The following is a 23388-nucleotide window of genomic DNA, read 5'->3' as shown; positions in this document are numbered from 1 at the left end:
GTTACCATTCGTGACTCGGAGAAAGTGTTCGAGTGGAATGAGAAAACGAGAAGAGAACAGAAGAAGAGGAGAAAGTGAAGACGACGGAGTAGGAGGATGGAAGGGTTGAAGGAAAAAGTAGATCAGCGGAGCGTTATGAGGGTCGTTTATAGATAGAGGGATTGTCCGAGATTTTGGGAATAGATCATCGACATCGAACGGTGACAGGATAACCCTGGTATATACTTAGATTCTCCATTCCTTGAATATAACAATTTCTTTATTTATATATCTTATATCTTTGACGGTATCGTTTTATTTTTGTTACGAATAAATTACATCATATTTAGATTCAAAAGGATAAAATCGATCTAACTAGGACTAATTCGGCTTCTACTAGTATCGGGATCGTTAAAGTTTCTAGCTAAGGGGTCACCTGTTTAACTAATTAATGAAGCACAGCAGAGTTGTTCTCTAAACCTTAGAGTTTCTTTGAATTTGTGTATTATCAATACCTTAAAGACTTATACAATTAGTGAAAGATCGAATTTGTCTCATTCAAAGAAATTTTCTATCCAAAAGCGTCACAATTGATGGATCTGAATTAACTAGCAAACTACAAAGGCACGCGTGCGCATGAATCGAATATAATAGTACGATCGAATACTCGACAATGTAATCGGCAAATTAATTGCGGAACCTGGCAAACAACTGTCAGAAGCGGTTAGCGTCGTAAGAAAATAATAGGCATTAAAGCCGAAGTTCACGGTGGAACGATCAGAAGATACGCCAGTGAAGGGCAAGGAAATCGTGAATGCACGTGGGATTGTTCGATAACGAGCTGGTAGTATTAAGGAAATTGGCTGCATCGAATCCCTGATAATTGTTTTATGAACCTTATTAATAGATGAAATTCAATTCAGATCATTCAAATATAGAAGTTAATGTTGAGCTCGTTCTTAACTTAAATTATCAAATATTTTTATTGTATAACTCGATATAATTCTTTGATGATTAAAAAATGATTAAGGTAATATAATTGATAAATGAAGTGATACTGCACTGATTAATCGATGACGCGACTAGTAGAAATGAAAATAATTTTTCATTTGATGAAACAAAGCTTGTATTAATCACGCATCGTGTATCAGAGTATCATAATCGATAAGGAAGAGCTTTGCCTTTGCAATTAATATCTAGAAATTTTCAAACCTTATCGGCAATAAAATTCTAATACAAACTGTTTACGTAGTGGAAGCGCGAATAATATGAAATACTCGCAAAAATGAATAAAGTATGTATATTAAGCAGCCCTTACTTGCTGTTAATTTTGATTTAGCATGGCGCCATCTACTTTTAGAGTCCAGCAGTACATATATCGTCGCATAAATATTTCTCGAATATAGCTCCCTATAAGCGCGATTCAACATCGATCCAATAAATTTTCATCTAACAGATTCTCGATTAAATCGAAACGCTAATCGTGTCATTACAACTTAAGAGAGCCACATTTGTCATACACAAAAACGTTAATCCCCGCTCTCGCCGGATAACATCGTTCCTGGTTCACAGAGGGAGTATGTTTCGTCGCAAAAACAACGTAAAAGCGATTTTAATTCCGCATGCCAAAGTTTTACACAATAAATCGATCGTTCACTTGTACTTCGAACCATTATTGCCTTCGTAAAATCACGATTCGCATATTACCTAACGATAACGCAAAATATTTCCGCAAAGTATTATGCAAGTAAACACGTGATACGCAAAAAGCAATTGTGTCATTCGTTATGGAATATTTTTTCCGTATATTACTACGCCCTGCGTTGAGTAACGAGTTAGATAACAAAGAATCGTTGATACGAATACTATAAAATTATGCTTCCAGTTTCAAATTACACGATAAATAATCGCAAATCACTTGAAAATAATATTATTAAAAAATACGTGTATCCGTTTAGGCGTTGTAATATAGCGCTACATGTATTGCGCAAAGTAGCAAGTACGATACGCAAAGTTTGTATTCTTATCAAGCGAGATAACGTTCGTAGAAATATTGATGCTCAGTTGCTTCGTTTCATCCAGTTGAGTTGTCATTATATGACGCTGAAATATAGAAAAACTAATCGACTAAAAACCGGTATACAAACACCGCATAATATCCGCGCGTTTACGTTTCTGTAAGATACAAAATTCTAACGACATGTTACACGCCTGGTCGTATGGCCGAAATTATTGACTTAGCTGTCGATTCAAAGCGTCTAAAAATTCTACGGCATAGGATTATCATTGAAACACATCGAATTCGTTATCATATTCTATATATAACCTCAATGGTTTAATTAATACTCTAAATGGTTTTCTTCGTGAAATTGTTATAAATTGCGAATTCGAATAAGGTTTGAACGATTATCTTACGACTTGACCACGCGTACGGAAGAGGGCTGACGCGCGAGGGTCAGAAACTAACCCCCAAAAAAATGTATACGTCGGCCCTCGAAGACGAATCACGCTTTGCTCGCATAATCGTGAAAAGCATATGAAAATTACAGCACGAATGAAATAGCATTACACCATCATAAGATTTCCGACTTACCCAATGCGTAGAAGAACTCCAGAATTCGATAAACCGGATGAATTCTCACTCACAAACACGAAACTTAACAGGAATCACGATACAATGGCGAACAGCGGGTGCGTAGCGAAGACTGAGCTAATGCTCTCGCCATCTGTCGAGCGTTTCGCTAAGTTACCAGCAACAAGGATGTTTTCTATTGGACTGTTTCAACCAATCAAGATATAGCATTGGTTTACGCGGGAATGCTTTGGCGGCATGCCGCCATATTGCAAACCCGTTCAAACTATAAGTTGCTAGACACACTACTGAAAAGATGGACTGTAACAATCATAATATTGATCAATTATTATCATTCGGTAATACAAATTCATGTTTCTGTCTCTATTTTGTTCAATTTGTAATATCTTTTAATGTGACAAATTACGAAACTGATAAATAATGTAATATTTGTAAGTGGTATTGCAACATTGTGGAATTCAAGAAAGCTGGATTTCAGATCAATTATACCGAATGTACAAGGAGATAGGCGATGTTGAATCAGAATTACTAGAATGCCAAAAAGAATGTGCAACTACCGAGATAGAAATATATAATGTGAATCAATTGAAAGATAAGGGGACATATGTATTGGAAAATGTGAAGAGAAGATACAATGACTTAGAGGAAGAATTAAAGGAAGTTCATTGTAATTATTTAAAATGCATTGAGAAGACAAACAATGAAACTATTCAACAGAAAATTGATTCATTAACATTGCAGAGAGATAATTTGAGAAGAGAATTAGAAGAATTAAACAAAGCAGCAGACGAAAATACTAAAAAAATAATGGCAGTGAAAAAAATGATTAAAATTCAAGAGGTATCCTTTATATACATATATTATATCAATATGTTCGATCGAATTTTCATATATATTTTTATTTACAGAAGAAAAATATGGCGCTAATACGAAAATTGAAAAAATTTCAGATAACGCCAGATTTAAATGATAGAGTAAATATGATCCTAACTGATCCCAGACTTACCAAACAAAAAAATTCTAATTAAAATAAATTCTGTACAAGTTATAAAATATACATATACATTCTTCGTTGTTCATATCTCACAATATCCTCTGTGTAATATTTGTAATACTATTTAATTATCATTAATGCTCCAGTAGTACGAAACATTTTTCTAACCATTCCCTTCTTTTTCTTAATGAATCTATCACATTTACTGACTTATTTAAAGATTGTATCATGCCATCATTCATGGCCACTATATTTGATCTCTTTTCTGCAATTCTTTTCATTAGAATTGCGTTTTCTTCTTCCATCTCGTTTACTTGTTTTTCCAACAATGCGCTTTCTTCATTAATTTTCTGCGCATCTAGTGAACGTAAATGTAAGGATACATTACCCGGTGGTCTCCTAAAACAAAACATATTAATGATTAATCATTAATAATGAATTACTGGTCAGATATTGCTAAGAATCCTAGCTTACCAAGTACCTTCGGTCACGGAAGAATTTGCGTCCGATAATTTCGCAACTTTTTCCAATCCTTCCTGCAAGGATCCTTCGTTTAATATATCTTCTAAATCGCCATTCATTTTATCGAGAAGCTCCGAGCACATTGCTTTATGCAATTTTTGCCCCATACTCGGCTTTGTCTTGAGAATTGTAAGAATCGTAAGAGCATCCACGAAAGCATCCTCGCTGAAAGATTTTTAAACGATTTAAATATTTTCATGAAAATCCAGTTGAAAGAGAATGCAAATTTTATTTTGTTTAACTTTATTACATTTTCTTATGAATGTTAATGACTCTTTGTTAGACTCAGTTAACATAATTGTAATTACACACACATAGAAACTATGTAATACTAACTATATGTAACGTAACCGACAATACATTTTGTTCATATTTTCGCATTTTATTTCGTGATTGATTTAATTAACGTGAGATCGGAATATAGCAAATAAAATATGAACACGCGTTGCATGTACAACAACTCGGGCGAGTAATATTCCTTTTATGCCAACACCTGGCTAAATAAACGTGAATGAGTACGTTCAATGATCGTTGCATGTATGTAGAGGTTCTACTATCGCTGGGATCAAATTTTTCTTTGTTTACCGTCCACAAAGGCTCGAGCGATTGAATGGGGGAGAACCAGTATTCGGACGAGCCAATCCAGTTTTATAGTATTATAGTCGAAGCATACAATACTGACCCGTAATCGTTGCACAATTTCCGGAATTTTTTCATGTATTAATGTGATGATTAATGAGAAATCTTTTTCACACAATTATGAAAATGCAAAAACTGCATGGTTTATCTTTATTAACATTTAATACAATGTAATTTTAAGAAAAATTCAATACATCTATAAACTAATCTTCAGAGAAATTTACAATTAAGATATGATTTTTAGAATGACGTAACATATATTTTAAATATATTGTAAATTACATTTTCTATGAAAAGCACAGGAAATTACTAACATAAAAACTACACCTTCGATTCTTCCGCTGATTTACGCGCACTCAATCAGGCCGGGACGGGTGCAATTTGATGTCAATACTACATATTTGCATTAGTCCTGACCTAATTGAATACGCTTCGTGGCATGTTCCTCCATCGTTGAATCTCGATTTCATCACGATTGATCTTCTCTTCGCTTCTATGAGGTCATCGAGAAAAAATGTTATCGTAACTTTTTATATCGTAAAGAGAGAATTACGCAATCGTTAAAAAAAATTATATAAACGATAGAAATAAACTAAAACGACGAAGAATGTAATTGTACAGAGAGCACGTTCGTCACTGATTCATTCCAACGTGAAAATAACGGACAGGCAGAGGTACCCGTACGATCCCCACGACACGTACTGTACGAATGATAGAGCCGAACGATGGTGACCACATCAGGGAGGGACCAGGGACCCTTTGTTTCCTCGAACACTTCGTGGAATTCTTCGAAGGTCAACTGGTGTGTTGGGTTTCAAAGAGCGGTAGATTCTAGGAAGCGAGAACCGAAGGAAACCAATTTCGAAAATCGACCCGTCTTGTTCATAGAAGCGTCAAACAGCAATGGACAATTGTTGGGCCACGTGAACACCGACAAATTAACATGCGACGTCCAGAGGGGCCAATGACATCGAGTAACACCATCGCTCGTTTGGGTCATTGACGATCCCCCCTTTCCCTCCACCACCTCTTCACTCCTTCTACCGCTGATAAACGAAACATCAAGCTCTCTAAAACGTATTATATACAACAACGTCCTGATCTGCTCTCGCTGATTATGTGTTCCCTTTGGCTTTCTTAATTAAAGAAGCATTCTTGACCGCAGTTCGTACTTGACACACTTACGTTGGCAGTACTGTTATCGTACAAACATATATGAGAAAAACATAACCTGAAATTCAATGACAATCTGGCCTAGCCCGGTTTTATACCATAAATATTCCGTGCTTCATTTATTTTAGCTTAATACATAAATATTATTTATCAGAACATGTCATTTATTTCTTATGATATTTATTTCTTATGACATTTATTTCTTAGCTTCATTTTTAAGAATATATTTACAAGCTTAAATATCCTTTCACGCTAACATTGTTTGAATATCTGTATTATCACAGTTGAGTTATTTATGCAATAACCAATGTACATGTTATGCAATGTTATTGAAAAAATATTGCGAACATGTATAACTTATAATTATAAAAAAATCTAGAAAGAGATATTGATAAATACAGTAGAGATTTGTTTGAATATTAATTGGAGACGCATGCGTCTACATATGTATATGTATAAAAGAACCGCGAACCCCAAGCTATGAAAGACTGCATAACCTCTAAACATTAGATCCTTTCATAAATATATTGTAAATAATATATTCTATATAAATCGTAACAAATATTACCTGTCTATGTGTCTAAATTGACTAAAGTTATATCTTTGTTATCTAAAATAATTTACTTACCTCACTGATTCTGCGATGCGTTTAAAACTGTTTAAAATAGCTAGTCGAAATAAGAAAACATTGTTCGGATGTCCCTGTTCCTGATTCTCCGCCATTCTCGATCGAATTGTGTATAATTACAGAATCTTCGAATTTCATCAACTGAACACTTCACCGAAAGCCGAATATAACGGTTCTTTCATTCTATAGAGTACGGACCAGTACTTTCGCGTCTCTTGGAACTGTTGGAAATAATTCAAATCGTTTAAAAGTGTGTCGAGAACTTTGAAGTAGTTTGAAACGCTACGTATAGATGGCAGTTTTGTGCTTGAAATCATCTTCACTTGAATGTTACCAACATCTCGCTACCAATCAATATGTTTGTGTATGTGATTACTGATATTTAAATTTAGAAGAAAAAGTATTTCTTTCAAGAGAAAAAGGTATAAAATAATTAAACAATTACTGGATAGAGTATTACAGCTAATATTAAACTACGTGTAATATTTTTCTTTTTAAATATTACTATTAAAGATATAGCATGTTATAATGTTCCAGGAATCAATTTTAGTAACCAATAATAAATCTAAAAGTTACTCAACTAAAGTGAAAACTATTTCATGCGAACAAAACGAGCTGTAGGAATGGCAAAAGTTTATGACTAATAAGGACAGAATTGAAGATATACATACATGTATGTATAAGCAGATATAAGTAACTAACAATTAAAACAGATGCTGCGACGAGTCTCGCAATAACTTACTTAGATCTAATTAACATTCCTCTCAAATTAAACACGTATGTTACTCGAGTATTCTAATCACCTATATCAGTATTAATTAGATCTAACGTCAACTTTAATTAGCATGTCTTCCTCACTAGTGAAATCTACCAAATGGTATGTCACGACAGAATTGTTATTTTCGATTTACAAAGATGCACACTGATATACTCGGCTAACTAAAATAACAACATTCATTCTTTTTCATTTGTTAAAAACATAAAAACAATTATATCTGATATTTCAGACTCAATATAACCGCAAGTCAGACTCAGATCCTAAACTTGCCATGTAAGAAGCATGATACTAACCGATAGAACCGAAATTCACAATAGGTTCAGATGCTTCGACGACACAGTCGCGCATCGTTCTGAGCTAGTGGTTCGAAGGGCTTGCTCTTATATTCCTTAGCTTCCAAGGCGAACAGGTCGTGAGTCCGGGTGTCGATATACAAACTACCAGACTAGAAATTGGATCATCTAGCTCTATGGCTTGGGGCTAATGGTTTTCAGCTTCGTTACATGACTGCACCCCTACCTTCAGAGAATATCGGTGTTACAACCGTTCCGCTATATCTTCAACTTCAAAGGTCAACGTTGACGCTGGAAGAAGAGACGTTCGCTGTTACCGCAGATTCTCAAAGTAGCTCGCATTGAGTCGAACCAATGTGATGCGCCTCCGCTCCATTATGCAACCGGCCTGAACTATATTTTCTTTCCCCGTAGCCGTGAGCCAGCTCACGGAGAGAAGGCTCAGAGCGCTACCGTGGGCACCCATTCACTCGCTCACTCCGGAGACGACCGACCCTCTTAAATCGAGAAAACGGCATCTTCTCGACCAGTCTCGATCACATCGATCGCGATCGAGAAAGATCCCGGATCGAATGATCGCGATACGTTTTCAAATTCCATGGAACAGGATTTCATCCGTGGCGTTCTATAACAAAAGATGGCTTTACCAACGTCCCTTTGTTCTCTCGTTCCTTTTACTATCCTCATTCTGGTCAATTACATCGTTCGTCTTGGTCGTAGCCTGGAGGCAGTTAGGCAGATGGAGAAATGTTTAAATTTTATATGTTGCAGCGAACGCGAAACGATTATCATCACGATGATGCACTCGGTATCCCGGATGAAAGTACTAGCACGTATTTTAAGAATTCCAATACGCAAGAATCATCCGTCAATTGCGTCAGGCTGCTGCATAGAATTGCGAGAAAATAGTTCGGACGCGGCGAACGTGTGTTCATCTACTTTGTCATCTTCCCTGTTATCATCGCTATACCACCCACGTGGTTGCGTCAGAAGGTACCAGAACTATCTAAACCGCAAATATTTCCTTCCTCCGTCGACCTCTGTGGCGTGGCTCTTTCGAAATGGTATCATCATCTATATAGCGAGATTGTAACAAAGCAAGGCTCAGGAGTCGATAGGAGGGAGGCATTATGCGTGCAATCCCTCCTATTCGAGATCATTATTCAATAACGACGTGTGAGCCGCTTCCGCAATTCGCGTTCGTGTCTTATTCTCTTAGAATTCGTACCGAGGAGAAAGTTGATTGGAATTGTCGTCTGATTATTCTGATTACGGGAATAGCATCGTGCCACTGGGGCACGAAATTGTTTCTCTTTACACATGCATATACCACGCTGTGTGCATAACTGCAATTAGCCAATCTATCAAACCTGTACGTTTCTTAATCCATTAAACTGCAACCTCTCCAGATGAACAAACAGTGATATTTCTGTTGCGCAGTGTACATTGAAATCTCAAATAGATAGATGTTGATGGATGTTTCAACGAGACAAAGGTTCCGATATTCTCACTAGACAAAACAGAATGACAATAATAAGGTCAACCCTTTCCCTAAAAAAAAGGTACAAGCGCAACAATAAGGGAAAGGTTAAAAATCTTTTGTTCCTCCTACAAAGTATCACGCAGTAGCACCATATTCGGGTTTTACCGGGAAGATCAGGTGTCTTGGAGAACGATGCAACATTAGATCGCTTATTACTTGACTAGGATCTCGTCTTCTCATGCACAATCCTTTTTTGGCGACAGCGCCCACTGTTGGAGTGCAGTTCTCGATGAAGCGTTTCGCCGATGAACCTCACCTCTGGCATAACACGAGCAGCAAGATAGATGAATGCGCGGATAGCGCGCCAAAGGGCTGGGTCTTCTCAAAGCGTATCGGTGTGTTCGGTGACTCGATCCGTTTAGAAAGCATTCTAGTCTTTCCGTGCCCAGGTATACATTGTCTCGAACGTTCGTGGTATCCTATTATCGAGACCCTGGCTCACGATTGCCCCGTTTTTTGCGCGAGCCGCACCCCTGCTTCAGCTAATTCCAATGACTAGCAATCTACCAATCCTATCGATCATCGAATCACGCTGATTTCTGTATTCTGTCCAACGTTCCTGCTCGATTCCCGGTATCTTTCTTCATCCGATCAGATCTGAAAGATCCGATGTCCCACGGATCGAATTTGTTACCAGCGATCGGTAGATAAGCGCATTAACCCTGATCCAAGTGTCGGCCGTGCCAGTTACTTGCCTGAAGCGAATTTGAAGAATTTAGTAGTCAACTAAACGCAACACGGATAGGGTCACTGGGTCTCCTTTGTGTAAAATTTCCTGAGAAACTTAATTCGAGATCGTAAAGCTGGCGTAGCAAAAGCTGAACAAATAGATGAGAAATGCATGGGAAAGAGCGGCGTGATTTATAGTTTTTCGAAGAACTGAGTTTACTTATGCCGCAGTGCCAGTCGCGTTGTCGAACCATCAAAGCAAGTCCGTGAAAGCCACGGGACTATAAATCGATTTTAGAAATTAAAGAGTTTACATAACTACGAAGAGCATTCTGAGATAACTCGTTGGGGGAGTGAGATGGATTACCTCATCGATTCAGGAACTTTCTTTCACAAACGTTTATTATAAGCATCATAGGAAGAAAGTACGACCGATTACGCAAGACATTTCACTCACCCTTAGGCGATACACGTGTAGTAGAGTACATATTCGACACGATGTCAAAGCGATTGTATCGGAAGCATGCAATCTACAGTGTCGACTACTCCTAATCGATTCTCCCATTCGCTCTCTAGATTGGAATTACTTTGCAAATTCGCGCGTGTCTCAGTTTCAGTTCCATGTACAAACGCATTTTTTCTTTCGCGCGATTTTCTTCCCTCTTACGCTGCACTGCGCGGTGTACGCAGAGAGATGAACACATTCTCACGAGTAGCAATCATATCCACTAATACACGTTTCTCACCAATAACGCAACATCAATTAGCGTTTCTATACTGCGGTAATGAAGACTGTCTAGGGAAAGCTTTGTAATTATAAGCTCTGAAAGTAACTTCGTATAAAAGCGATAAAATACATCGTTGATCTATCGTTCGTGAGAAAGATCAAAGGGACCATTCGATAATGAAGTATACAGACAGCACAGCAGGTCACTGAGGGGTTAATCGCAGCTGCTGTTCGTGAAGAAACCAAAAATCTCTCCCTGGCAAAGACTAAACCGATCTCCGCGCACATACGTCACTGCAAATCGACCCGGTAAAAGTGAATAGTCTGAAGTCTGAATAAGGAACTAAACTGTTCACGCTGGCCCGCTCCGAGGCAAAATCGAAGCGTCGCGCCGTAGACGAGAGAGGTAAAAGATGGTTATTGGGAAGCGATCACGTCGAGGCGTCTGCCTCAGAACGTGAGTACGGTGACCCGAGGGGAATCGTTAAGCGGAAAGTTACGTGCCGATCGGTAACACTAGAAACGATTTGGAGCGGCCTTTCGTGTATGTACACGCTCTCACATCTATATAAAATTACGTACCATCGGTACGGTTGATGCGCAACGCACCAAGTTGCGCAATGATCGCGCGCCGTTGCAGACCATGCGTTGCTCTCTATAAGCCATCCCGTCTATCGTGGATGATGATGATGACGTCGCGCGACCCCGTGTACACCGAGCAACGTCGAATACGAAATGACCGATATAATTACAAAGAGGGAACTCACGCATCTTAAATTGTAGTTGAACTTCGCAATCTGCGGCACAAGAAACATCGCCGCGGTCATCTTCATCAAACACCACCACTTTTCGTCTTTCTTTCGTTTAAACGATTGTCTTTTACTAACCATAGTGTACCACCTCGTGGTATATAATCTCTCTTTTTTTACTAGCCACGTCGTCCGTCCCTTCGCTTACCTATACATCTTATACATACCAATCTCGGTTCACTTTCATGTCGACCCGATTAGCCGACCTTCAGGTCCGACGAGAGATGCCCGCCGATCTGTATCACCTGGCTTGCGCAATCACCCCTCATCCCACATCTCTCACCGAGGCTCATCATGATCCGCCTTCTCCCTCGGTTTCCTTCTACTCTTCGTGCCTCCTAGAACTCTTTCTCCGTCGCTCATTCGTTAACCGAGTTCGCGAACTTCGCCGAGGGACGCGGCATCGGGTGTTCACCAGAGTCGATGCTGTTTCTGAGAGTCTTCCTCTTGGGTGGGAGGAAGACGATCCTCCAGCCTCGGATCGGTATATAAGCGCGGTTGCTTCGACCTGAATCTGCACAGACCAATTATTGCCATCGTTTGGCGATAGAACGTTCCATTGTGCGACCAGTATCATCGGGGAGGTTCGCTTTTCATACAAATCGAACGGTACATCAGCGAGATGAGATCGGTACGAGTCGCATTCGTCTATTTTCTCCCGCGCTAGGTGACACCTTCGAACGCTCCGCTTCCGGTTCTCGATTCTCCAAGTCGTGAGTCAGTGATGTCGAGCGTGTATTAGCCATCTATTCGATAAATTTTACCTATATACATCTCTTCACGTAATTCTTTTCAATATTTAAAAGGAAAAGGCTAATGTATAATTTCGTTTGTACGATTCCCTTTTAATATCGATTAGAGTCGGTGAAATAAAACATAGTGTGCTTAGGAAATCTTTTCACAGTGACATTACCTACGAGAAAATAATATTTTATTTCGATTTTAAAATAATTTTGCAAACGTTTCAAGATTCTAAAGAATTGACTTGCATAGTACCTACAACGGTTGAAGTTATTGACGACTATTTTAACAGCTCGCTGTCGCGTTGTTGGCCATCGTCGGTACGTGTCACGCGGCCCGACTAGACAATACTTACCTTCCTCCGGGCAATGCAGGCACCGCAGGAGGCGCAGGATTAATACAAGCTCCGAATCGTGGCCACGGTGGTCCAGGTGGTCCAGGTGGTCCTGGGGGACCTGGTAGACCAGGTGGACCAGGCGGACCAGGCGGACCAGGTGGACCGGGTGGACCTGGTGCACCAGGAGCATATGGCGGTGGTGGCGGAGGAGGTGGCGCTTTTGGTGGCGGCGGAGGTAGTGGTGCGTTTGGTGGTGGAGGCGGAGGTGCCTACGGAGGACGTAAGTATTATTTCTTCATTTTATTTTCCAACTTATAACGTAGAAAAGATAGAAATATTATGCAGAAGTAATAACATAAAACTTTAGTAGAACATTCAACAATAGATCGAATATTTGATAATATTTGATAATAATACGGGATAATTAAATCCAGTGAAATCGAGCGTATCGTACAATCGATTCTTGGATATGATCGAAATAATCAATTGCAGCAATCTTTTAATTTGTTTGCATGTAGTTTTCGAATACGTCCTTCCTGATGTTTGCCAATTATCGTAGTTTTCTCCGTTCGATACTTCAAAGATGGTTTTCGATAAAGCGGACAGAATTATTGATCTTCTCATAATGAATTACCGTACTTTGCGCGAATACTGCGACTAAATTGCAGCTTATAATACTATAATAATATAGTTAGTATCCCATGTTAGGCTTTAATGTCCCCTTACATGATGATATTAAGTTTTATTGAAAACATCATCGCCTCCTTATAGATGACTTTTCGAATTAAATCATCGCCGTAACTTTTTATTATCTAATCCTAATATCAGGTTACCGAGTGAAAGGCAATAATAATGATTCCATGCCTTTTGCGAAAAGATATTGCAATTACAGTCATTGAGTCAGTACCATGTTCGATCATATGAAATCATCGAAATAATAATACAAAGCATATAAGCAGTAAGTACCCTACTGTTATTTGTTAGTAAAATTTTTACTTTGCATAAGTAAAAAGCTCGAAGCTTTCGAGTTCTCTTATTTTCTTCTTTCTCGTGTCTCATCATTGATCTATGTAGGAGTACAACTTTTTGTTCTGGCGCATTATGCAACCAAGAGAAAACATGTACTTAACCAGAGTACTCGTTCAACACGTACCCTGGTGCTATATATTGTTTTTTCTTTTTTCTCGTTAGTCCCGACTAAGACTATTACGTCTCGTCAGCGCAAACATTTCACACATCATTAAAATCATTATGGCCATAAAACTCGCGGAGAAAAACTTGTTGTACTCGGAGAAAAAGTTAGACATAACAAATTACTCAATCGCAGAAGGAATCACCGAAACGTTTATCATAGTTCGTTTCGGTAACACGCGCGTAGAGAAAATCACTTGGATTATCGTGGAACAGTTGTGTCACGTTACATCAGACATACATTAGAAAAGGTAGAGAACCAAGAAGAGAGAGAAATCGCGCGCTATGAGAGACAGTTGGCTGGTAGGAGTTGCATCAAAATATGTAAAGTATGTCGTGAAACCGGGGCTCGTGTCACGGGGACGAAAGAAAAGTGAAAATCACGGTACAACGCGAAACGTCTAATCACTTTATCCCCCGAGGCGCTCCTTTAATGAAGACACACCAGCACGGTCTCAGTAACGGCGCTCTCGAATCTACGTATGATTTGACGGTGAGAATTCTTGCTGGATTGCGAAAATAAGAACACCAAAGCGTCTCGTGTGTGTCTCCTTTAGTACAACGCGTTGTCGCGACCGACCAAGTAATTAGGCTCCATTCAGTTATGAATTAATCTCGAGTGCGTTCGCGGATTTCACCTGATATGGCGCAACCCGGTGGATTGCACGGATACAGTGATCGATAAAAAGTCGATTATACGCGGCAGAACAGGAGATGTGTTCTGTTCGAGCCGCTTAAAATTCTGGCTAGCTTCTTGCTAGCTTTTTTTTATATTCGATGTACGACCGGTCGATTATCAACTTTCTCAGGGCTGTTTAAAAGTCAGTTGCATGGAAAGGGTACTCGAGTCGATCAAAGTCTGTGGCAATTCAGGTACTTTTATAACGATAAAGACTTTATACAAGTTAAATTACTTATGCGATATTTTCGAACATTTGTTTGAATTTATGCTCTAGCCGGTGGAGGCGGTGGTGGGCCAAGAGGAGGACCCGGAGGAGGCCAAGAGATACCTATCGTCTCGTTCAACAATCAGAATGCCGGTGATGGCAACTACCAATTCAGCTACGAAACAGGAAATGGTATCAGTGCGCAAGAAACGGGTCACCAGCAAGGTGAGATCAGGGCCATTCTTATTTCTCAACAGCGATATCCCTCGTGTTCCTTTTCTTCGCGGTTCGTCGCTATCATTTCTCACTGTTATGAATATTCCTATCCATCATCGTGCTCGGCCTCGAATCGTTCCGTTTACAATGGAACCGAATCGATGAACGCAATAGCACTGCAACTCCTAAAATGTGACTTCCATCTAACTTGTTCTCGGGTCTTTATCTACTGCCAGTATTTTACTTGCAAAATAGAGATTTTCAAAATTAATAATATCTCGACATCTTTATGGAAGTTGTAAGTTCTTCGATGTTGTAAAACGTTAAGAAGATTCTCAAGAGATCGTACGGAAAAACCACAAGTATCTAAGTAATCACATGTCCTAATTTCGGCCAATTCAATTCGCGATGAGTGATTACCGAACAATGATCATTCCTAACAAGCTAGAAAGCCGCAAAAATACTCGATACGTGGTGCAATCCTGCCGAGCACCTGTTGCGTCAAGTATTCATGCGTTGTCTCGCTTTTCTAGGTAACGCGGAAGCGGTGAGCGGATCATACTCGTACACCGGACCTGATGGTGTACAGTATAGCATCAGCTACACCGCGGATGAAGAAGGTTTCCATCCCCAAGGCGCACATTTGCCAACACCACCTCCAATTCCACCAGAAATTCAACGAGGCGTCGAGTTAGCACTCGCGGCTGAGGCCAGAGGCGAAAATCAAGATACTTCCGGTGGTGGTGGTGGTGGCGGTAATGGTGGCGGAGGCGGATATCCTTCAGGGGGTGGATACAGTGAGTTTCATCGATGATATCTCGTTTCGTGAATCTCTGAGTAGACGTTAGAACTATCTGAAGTAAGAAATTTAGAAAGAAAGTACTTTTTGACGATCATGATAATTTAATTATTAAAATAATTTTGTGTATTTGTTTTGATTAAATTGATTTTTTTTTATTAATAGACGGAGGCGGTGGAGGTGGTGGTGGTGGCGGCGGCCGAGGAGGTGGCGGAGGTGGTGGACCTTATCAGGGTCCAAACTCGTACCAAACAAGCTCGGGCGGATACCATTATTAGACGACACCGCACAAGTCATTACGTATTACACGATCAATCTTGTTCCATTACAGTAATATCATTTAAAGGCGGACGTATGTACATAAGAATATATCGTTTATGTAACTTTCTTATTTATATAAAATGTGAGAACCTTATTTACGATGTTCTTTCTTTTTTTCCTATATTAATATTCGAACTTTTCACTTTCCTTTTGACAACGTTGTCATCGGCTCCTATTCACGTGAAATATAATATTTATTCGACTTTTTAAGTATTATTTATTGATATAAATAAATATTATATCTCAAATTATAATAATTGCAATGAATAAATTACAATAAATTCAGCACAAGTTTTTAAAAATAAAATATTCTTTTGTGATTCAAACGTACATCTTGAAATAAATAACTTAATTAACATTTGCTATGTGTTTAAGATTCACAAACTACATGTATTAGAAACTATGTATTAGAAAAAAATTGGATACATTTACATTTAATTAACTGAGAGATTTGTTAAAATATCTAACGATATTTAAACATTAGTGGTTTGAGTAGTGGAATCCACAGTAGGCGCTTTTGTCAATTCAGTTCCTCTAGCGAACTGAATGAAAAGTTGTTCTAATGTAGCTGATAAAACAGCGTAATCATCGATACAACTATATTGCGCTTTTAAATCATTCATTGTATTATACATCTTCTCCCATGTCGTTCTAATATCACTCACATGATACGCGATAAACCCCTGCGAATTGGAACATGAAATCAGTGAGGACTGTACAGAGATACATTTACAAATTTTCCACATTAGTTCAGAATTATTACCAAATTCTCATCCCTCAGTTCACACGTTAGAGAAGACTCTATAATACTTTTTATACTGCTGACATCATCGTCCGTTCGGCTGGGACTTAATTTAACGTGAATATCGTAACCAGCGCCGAATCGTTGCTTCAATTCCTGACTTGCACCGATGCAAACCAATTGACCTTTCACCATAATGACTAGTCTGTTGCACAAAGCTTCACATTCTTCCATGCTATTACGAATATTTTTTTATGCAAATATCGTTATATAATAATTTTAAGTAACATGCATTATCGAGTTGGATAAAGTACCTGTGAGAAGTGAGTATAATAGCTTGTCCCATTGTTTGACAGGTCTGGAGTATATTCCAGAGCGATCTTCTAGCTGCTGGATCGACTCCCGTAGTTGGTTCATCCAAAAGAACAAGAGTTGGATTTCCAATAAGTGCCATAGCAATGTTCAATCGTCGCTTATTCCCTCCGCTATAAGTACCGCTCGGTTGATGCATACAAGAATTTAAATCTAATATGACAAACACAATTGTAAATCTGCACGATGACTACTCGAAGTAAATTCAAAAAGCAGATAAGACTTACTAAGTCTATTAATCCATTTGTTAACTTCTAAATCCACTTTCGCTCTGGGAATACCGCGAAGCAATGCAAAAAGTCGCAAATGATCGAATGAATTCAAGGAATTGAGTAATGCATCAGTTTGTGGACAATATCCCATTTGAGCAAGATACTATGTGAAAAATTCATATATAATATACAGTAAAAATAACAAAACTGGGAGAAATGCAAAAGAAATGATATATTACGTTTTTTCTATCAGTATGAATTTCTGATTTTCCTAAGTACATAGTTCCACTGTTTGGTATTTCTTCACCGGTCAACATTCTAAATGTGGTGCTCTTCCCAGCACCATTAACGCCAAGCAACCCAAAGCATTCTCGTTGCTTCACACGGAAACTAATTTCCTGTACTGCCATCAACTTTCCATAATATTTACTTAATTCATAAACTAAGAACAGGCTATCGTTATTATTTAGGCTTTCTATGCAATTATTTTCGATAGTAGGAACTGTTTTAGTTGGTTCCTCGTTCATTTTCATCGATGCACCTATCGATATAATGTAAATTTTCATTCAATTTCTCATTTCCATTTCTCTAAAAAAAATATTCGTAAAATACTATACCACGGTTTTGTAATTTTCTGATTTCTGTTGCCACTGCATGCTTTTCCTTTTTCACTTGATCATCTTGTATATTGCATGGATCTCTTAAATTTTGACTGAATATTTTAGCATAGAGTTTATAAGGTAATCGTTCCTCTAAAATAATAAGTATAGCAAAATACATTAATGGAGTGAGAGATAGGTATATAATGCAATTTTTTAAACTCATTTTAAAATCATAATCAGAAAAGTAAGAAAGCTGGTTCTTGCATACTCCATCCGCACAGTCCAAACCTAAAAAAGACTTCAATTATATTACATATCATTAACTTAAAAAATTTATTAAAATAATTAATGCATTCGTACCACAACATATATCAGGAATACCCATGCAAACTACCTCTTGCAGTCGATTTGGTAATCGACGACATCTTGCATTTTGCAGAGCTATGATAAAGAAAGATAATTGACCATTAAATAAGCCTATGTGAGGCATCAGATAAAATATTCCTTTTTGGAAAGAATAAAGAATTTTCAACCACGGAAAAGTACCAAGCACTTCCTGAAGAAGATAATGTAATAAAACTAGAATATTAAAAAAAAAAAATATTAGCTTGCCCATTTTGTATTTTTCATTTCTTTACCATTTCATAGTGCAGTATAACTTACTCAATCCAATTGGTACAATAGATAAAATAGTTACTATAGTATTTCTCGATTTATTTATAAAACTGAAGATATACGATATAAATAAAGAATTTATGCCAAAAAGCAATAGCAATAATATCATTATCACTAAAAAAAAACAACAATATTATGAGATTCAATTCTTAGCATATGTAATAATTCTTAATATTGTATTATCTTACATATTTCTATCTTGTAGTATAATCGTATATCCAAAATAACATCCATAATATAAGATCCTATTGTGATAATAAATATGGATACTATAAGAATTAATAAATCGAAAGTAAACATAGTAAGCCAATATGAAAAGGAGCTAATTCCCGTCATTCTCTGGAGTTGCTTTATTTTGCTTTCCATTTCCTGGAAAGGATGAACGATGAAAAGCGCAACAGTTGGAAAGAAGAAAGAACAAAAGACCAATACTCTTGTTAGAGAATCGATTTCTATCATGTATAGTGGTGTTGCAGATAAAGCATTTGGTAATTTCTGACTTGAAACACGAATAGAATATTCATCGCCAGCCACAGCTTTGATTAGCGCATTTGATAATAAATTTATAGTTAAGGGCATGCCATGAATTGCAATTCCAGAATAAAAACCATTAGCAAACAAGACATCATCAGAAATATTAAATTCTGCAGAGACAATATAATTATTACGATACTCTGCAATATTTTCGACCGCCCTATCCAATAGGGCTTTTGTAACGCTTGTATTTTGTTCTACCTCTTCGGCAAATCCACCAAAATATTTTATTAAATTTGCGTACATCGTGCCAGTAGTTTCGTTTTCGGAAGAATACAGAACTTTTGGATGTCTATATATATTAAGTTCTAACGGAAATATATTTGTTGAATCAGTAGGTGTATCATAACTTAAACCCATTAAAACCACAGACAAAAGTGGCAAAAACAATATTAATAATGTGTTACTCAAATTTTTTTTAGTGTACGTCAATTTCTTGTGATATAGTGCTAAAATTGATTGCATACATAAACTCCATCCTTCTACCTTTTGCGATGGAGGACAGAACAATTCGTTCAAATGTTTTCCATTGTCCTCATTTTTAATTACTTTTAAGAATACTTCTTCCAATGTGATGAGTGATACGCTAATCCCTGTAACTCCCAGATTTCTTTTCTGGCCTTCAACTTTATCCAAAGATTGCGGTAAAGTTTCAGTGTTCGGTACGCTTAAAACGATCTTTTCACTATCAACGCTTATTTGTTGCGTCCTTGGATCAAATTGATTTATAACTTTATCTGGACTGCACCATGATTTTGTTGATAAAGTAACTTCCATATGACCGTAGCCATATTGTTTCTTCAAAAACATCGATGTGCCATAACATTTTAATCGTCCTCCATGTACAATGGCAATTCGATCTCCAAGTATGTCAGCCTCTTCCATATTATGTGTACTGATTAAAATCGTTTTCTTCCCTCTTATTTTTAATATAATATCCCATATATCTCTTCTAGTTTCAGGATCCATTCCGGACGTTGGTTCATCTAAAATTATAGTACTGGCATCACCAATAAGAGCCATCCCAAGACACAATTTCCTTTTTTGTCCTCCAGATAACGTGCTTGGGAGAACATCTCTTTTTTCACTCAGTTTTAACTTCTCAAGTAAGACATTAATATTTTGTTTGATTTCTTTCCTCTTTTTATTTGCACCTTTCAGCTAAAACGCACATACACACTTTTCAGTTTTTAAAAATTGTTTCTTACACTTACAATGTTACTTAATTTCAACTATACTTACTAGACCAAAAAATTCTAATTGCTCAAATACACTCAAATCGGGAAAAACCATATTTTCTTGAGGGCATAAACCCAAATCATTTCTAATAGATTGCAAGTTTTTTACTATGTTTTGACCATTTATAAGAACTTTTCCTTCGGTTGCACTTATTACACCTATTATAAAATAATTGATTCAAAGAAATTAAATAAACACATTCAATACAAAAGTAAGTGAATTTTTACCTGTCAGAATAGACATGAGTGTAGTTTTCCCTGCCCCATTGTGTCCCAGCAAAGCAGTTATTTGTCCTTTATATAAATCCATAGAAATTCCCTTTAAAGCTTGGACTTTCTGTTATAGAATAATTATTATTAATCCAATTTAGTTAAAGACAATAATAATAATTTATCAATTAAATTTAATAAGTTAGAAAACTTACTGATTTTCGTAAACAAATACTTTTATATGTTTTTTTAAGATTACGAATTTGAATTCCAGGAGTAAGTACACCATTTACAACTGGTTCAAAATTTTCATTGTCTATACTTCCATAATCAAAATCTTCTATATCGTCATCAAAAGTTACTTTATTCTTCTTTAAATACTAAAAAATGTATTGTTATCATACATATATTCAATGCATCTCAAGAACAATTCTAATTATTCTAACAAAATAAAAATTTACCTTCAAAAAGTAAAGTGGGTCTTTACGAACTCCATATTTTCCTGGGTGTATGGCATTAATATATATAGTAAGCATAAAATGTAAGAAAGCACCTATAATTGAGAAGATAAGTATAAATCCAATGCACCCAGTAATATTATATTGCGTGTTTCCAACAACAAACATGTTTGACCATTGAATACCAGTTACTAAAAATTGCACATAATTAATATTTAGAAAATTGCAAGGCATTAACAAAAATATTAAAAGTATTTTACACACATTGAGTCTCATATCCATTTACTTCTTCAAGGAATCTATACAGCAATATATTTGGGAACAATATTCCCAAATATGGTATTATTGAAAAGATTTCTTGCCTTATCAAATTTCCATGTAGTGAAAAAGAAGCAGTATAAATAATTGTTAATGTTGTTATCACAAAACGTGCTAAAAAAGATCCATTATATATTATAGTTATTTTTTATTTTTTTTTTTATTTAATATTTCTTCCAAAACAACTTACGTTTTGAAAAATATGCAGCAATATGCATACCAAATGATATTAAATGACCTACATGCATTGTAAGTATTAGCCAAAATATGAAAGTATTACTATAATATAGGTATGGATCAACTTTCTCAGAAAATGTATTCTTAAATAATATTATTATTGGTACTATATAGAAAATACTGAATACAATGCCAGTGACCAACCAACTTAATAAATTCTGATATTCTTTCACCCCATTCATTGCCATCAGAACATTTATGCCAATGTATTTTTCCTTCGTTGCATAGTTTATTTCTACACAAAGTGGAATTAAGAAAGCAATGACTGCAAACATACATATCACCAGTCTTAATATTGTATCAGATTCATCTATTTTAATATAAGGTGGATAAGGCATTCTTTGTATTGACACCTAAAATGAATAGAACAAATAATATAAGATATTGATAGTGCTGATTACTTGATATTATACACATGTAATACCTTCCAATCCATTGAAGAATGTGATACTGTGCGATCTATCAAAGCTTCATCAACACACATTTGTAATGGTACAAATGGTATGGCATTTACATATACACGTGCATCATATGCAGGTTGATCAAACATATTTTGAAATAATACATTTGGAATTTTGAAAGGATGTCTGATTTTGTACTTTATATCCGTCGTATTATATTGCTCAAACACAAGTCCTAATACTTCTACACTAGGAGACTTGGCTTGTAATATTGTGTAAGCATTAATCATATCATCTTCAGTTAAAAAACCAACTACATTTTCATATGAGAGTGTCATACATATTCTTATATCTTGCAAAATACTTTCTGTGTATGTATTGTGTGGTACATAATATAAAAATGTGTAATCTCTGTTTATTACTGTTAACTGTTCCTTATTTTCTATAGGATAATATGTATTTTCATTGATTACACGAGGTGGTTGTACACTAAAATCTCTGGCAGCTTGTATCAATACAAATAAAGCAATAGGTACCGAACATTGTAAAAATATTGTTGTTTTCCAATGTCTCTTCCTAACTATTAAATTTTTATATAAAAGCAAGCCAAAATTTCTGATGTCATTTCCCATTTTTAAATGTTAAATATCTACATTTTTTTAAAGATCTTTTATTTTAAATCAATCAATAACATAGTGCATATGCTTCGCATACATAATCGGATGAGTTATAGAATGTCATTGAAAGTTCATAAAAGTATCATAAATAAATTATTAGAATTGATGTATGAATCAGCATGTATACTAACAGAATACAACACACTTTGCTATGTAACCTTGACTATGATGTTATTAAATAATGTTTTTTAAATACATATTTGGATAGATTTTTCTTTAATTTTTTACCAGAATTTTTTAAAGCTCAACTTCTTTATTTTTCTTTGGTAAAGTTGTCATAGTAATTGTATCTGAAAAAAATTATTATTATTACAAAATGGCAATAATATCACTAATGATAAAGTAACATTAAGATGAAAGAGTAGTAATATTAAGAAAAAATAATATCAAGAACAATAAAAACAATCAAAAAAATATAATGTATGTTACGATATTATTTGAAGAATCATGAAATCAATACAACAATGAAATGCATTTTATGGTAATTATTTATAGAATCATTGTAAACATTATAAAATTTTAATTTTAAATTAAATCATCTTTTGATAAGATAGAAATATATGTATTTATTCAATGGAAAGAATTGTATATAATAAATACCTTCCATGTCTCCAAAATGCTTTCCATTAAATCTAGAGTAAATACTTTAGTATAGTATTAAAAGATAGTACTAAAGTACTAAAGATACTTTTTAAAGATACTCTTTTAGTACTAAGAAAGTAGTATTATATATATTTTTTTTTTAAGAACATGTTAACATAAGGAAACACAGTAATATCACACACGAAATGCAGTTACATGTCATTCATACATATGTTATGTTATGGCGCTACTTACATTTAGAGTAGTCCATAGTTCCGCCACCAGATAATG

General features: G+C 36.2%; 5 protein-coding genes across 9 annotated transcripts in view; 2 read left to right on the top strand and 3 right to left on the bottom strand.

Moving 5' to 3' along the window:
- LOC100644810 (heterogeneous nuclear ribonucleoprotein K) overlaps positions 1–2699 on the bottom strand; it is a 93434-nt gene extending 90735 nt beyond the window's left edge. For 3 of the 4 annotated variants that reach the window (XM_020864399.2, XM_048408455.1, XM_048408454.1), the window contains exon 1: positions 2573–2696. The gene's annotated coding sequence lies outside the window, so the exon portion shown is untranslated. Of the gene's footprint in view, positions 1–2572 lie in introns of all 4 variants that reach the window. The other variant, XM_012311982.3, reaches the window with a different exon arrangement.
- Positions 2700–2709: 10 nt separating this feature from the next.
- Positions 2710–3600, top strand: LOC105666075. The gene is made up of 3 exons (XM_012312030.3): positions 2710–2910; positions 3051–3412; positions 3481–3600. The coding sequence occupies exons 1-3, from the start codon at positions 2868–2870 to the stop codon at positions 3598–3600; spliced, it is 525 nt and encodes a 174-aa protein (XP_012167420.1). The 5' UTR covers positions 2710–2867.
- On the bottom strand, positions 3446–10202 carry LOC100647978. 2 transcript variants are annotated; one of them, XM_048408457.1, is made up of 4 exons: positions 7600–10202; positions 6529–6749; positions 4041–4253; positions 3621–3965 (listed from the first exon to the last, which is right to left on the bottom strand). In XM_048408457.1, exons 2-4 carry the CDS (start codon positions 6621–6623, stop codon positions 3701–3703), a joined length of 573 nt encoding a protein of 190 aa, XP_048264414.1. In that variant the 5' UTR covers positions 6624–6749; positions 7600–10202; the 3' UTR covers positions 3621–3700. The 2 variants fall into 2 exon arrangements, with proteins under 2 accessions (XP_048264415.1, XP_048264414.1); XM_048408458.1 differs by lacking the exons at positions 6529–6749; positions 7600–10202 and adding an exon at positions 5145–5380 and having other exon boundaries at positions 3446–3965.
- A 1674-nt stretch (positions 10203–11876) lies between these two features.
- Positions 11877–15933, top strand: LOC100644565 (pupal cuticle protein 20). Its single transcript, XM_048408459.1, has 5 exons — positions 11877–11978; positions 12381–12705; positions 14573–14728; positions 15253–15507; positions 15690–15933. The coding sequence occupies exons 1-5, from the start codon at positions 11970–11972 to the stop codon at positions 15794–15796; spliced, it is 852 nt and encodes a 283-aa protein (XP_048264416.1). The 5' UTR covers positions 11877–11969; the 3' UTR covers positions 15797–15933.
- Positions 15934–16228: 295 nt separating this feature from the next.
- On the bottom strand, positions 16229–23337 carry LOC100647302 (phospholipid-transporting ATPase ABCA1). Its single transcript, XM_012311975.3, has 17 exons — positions 23116–23337; positions 21862–22805; positions 21391–21790; positions 21147–21314; positions 20886–21073; positions 20640–20804; positions 20443–20551; positions 20219–20373; positions 18631–20137; positions 18431–18556; positions 18128–18346; positions 17783–18055; positions 17405–17706; positions 17181–17328; positions 16896–17106; positions 16603–16816; positions 16229–16522 (listed from the first exon to the last, which is right to left on the bottom strand). Exons 2-17 carry the CDS (start codon positions 22468–22470, stop codon positions 16313–16315), a joined length of 5004 nt encoding a protein of 1667 aa, XP_012167365.1. The 5' UTR covers positions 22471–22805; positions 23116–23337; the 3' UTR covers positions 16229–16312.
- Positions 23338–23388: the final 51 nt, after the last annotated feature.

This window comes from Bombus terrestris, chromosome 9 (assembly GCF_910591885.1).
Source record: "Bombus terrestris chromosome 9, iyBomTerr1.2, whole genome shotgun sequence".
NCBI classification, from domain to species: Eukaryota; Metazoa; Arthropoda; class Insecta; order Hymenoptera; family Apidae; genus Bombus; species Bombus terrestris.
The sequence above is the reverse complement of the archived record's forward strand: the minus strand, read 5'-3'. Positions and strand labels throughout refer to the sequence as shown.

What these genes read in the sequence shown, in the direction of transcription:
- LOC100647978 (XM_048408457.1), bottom strand. Translation starts at nt 6,623, where the DNA reads ATGGCGGAGAATCAGGAACAGGGACATCCGAACAATGTTTTCTTATTT. An exon ending in CGCATCGCAGAATCAGTGAG is followed by an intron (nt 4,254 to 6,528) that starts GTAAGTAAATTA and finishes AAAATCTTTCAG; the next exon opens with CGAGGATGCTTTCGTGGATG. An exon ending in TCCGTGACCGAAGGTACTTG is followed by an intron (nt 3,966 to 4,040) that starts GTAAGCTAGGAT and finishes GTTTTGTTTTAG; the next exon opens with GAGACCACCGGGTAATGTAT.
- LOC100644565 (XM_048408459.1), top strand. An exon ending in AGAAACGGGTCACCAGCAAG is followed by an intron (nt 14,729 to 15,252) that starts GTGAGATCAGGG and finishes TCGCTTTTCTAG; the next exon opens with GTAACGCGGAAGCGGTGAGC. An exon ending in AGGCGGATATCCTTCAGGGG is followed by an intron (nt 15,508 to 15,689) that starts GTGGATACAGTG and finishes TAATAGACGGAG; the next exon opens with GCGGTGGAGGTGGTGGTGGT.
- LOC105666075 (XM_012312030.3), top strand. Translation starts at nt 2,868, where the DNA reads ATGGACTGTAACAATCATAATATTGATCAATTATTATCATTCG. An exon ending in TGATCAATTATTATCATTCG is followed by an intron (nt 2,911 to 3,050) that starts GTAATACAAATT and finishes GCTGGATTTCAG; the next exon opens with ATCAATTATACCGAATGTAC. An exon ending in AAATGATTAAAATTCAAGAG is followed by an intron (nt 3,413 to 3,480) that starts GTATCCTTTATA and finishes TTTTATTTACAG; the next exon opens with AAGAAAAATATGGCGCTAAT.
- LOC100647302 (XM_012311975.3), bottom strand. Translation starts at nt 22,470, where the DNA reads ATGGGAAATGACATCAGAAATTTTGGCTTGCTTTTATATAAAAATTTA. An exon ending in TGCTGCATATTTTTCAAAAC is followed by an intron (nt 21,315 to 21,390) that starts GTAAGTTGTTTT and finishes GATCTTTTTTAG; the next exon opens with CACGTTTTGTGATAACAACA. An exon ending in CAGAAAATTACAAAACCGTG is followed by an intron (nt 17,707 to 17,782) that starts GTATAGTATTTT and finishes TTATATCGATAG; the next exon opens with GTGCATCGATGAAAATGAAC.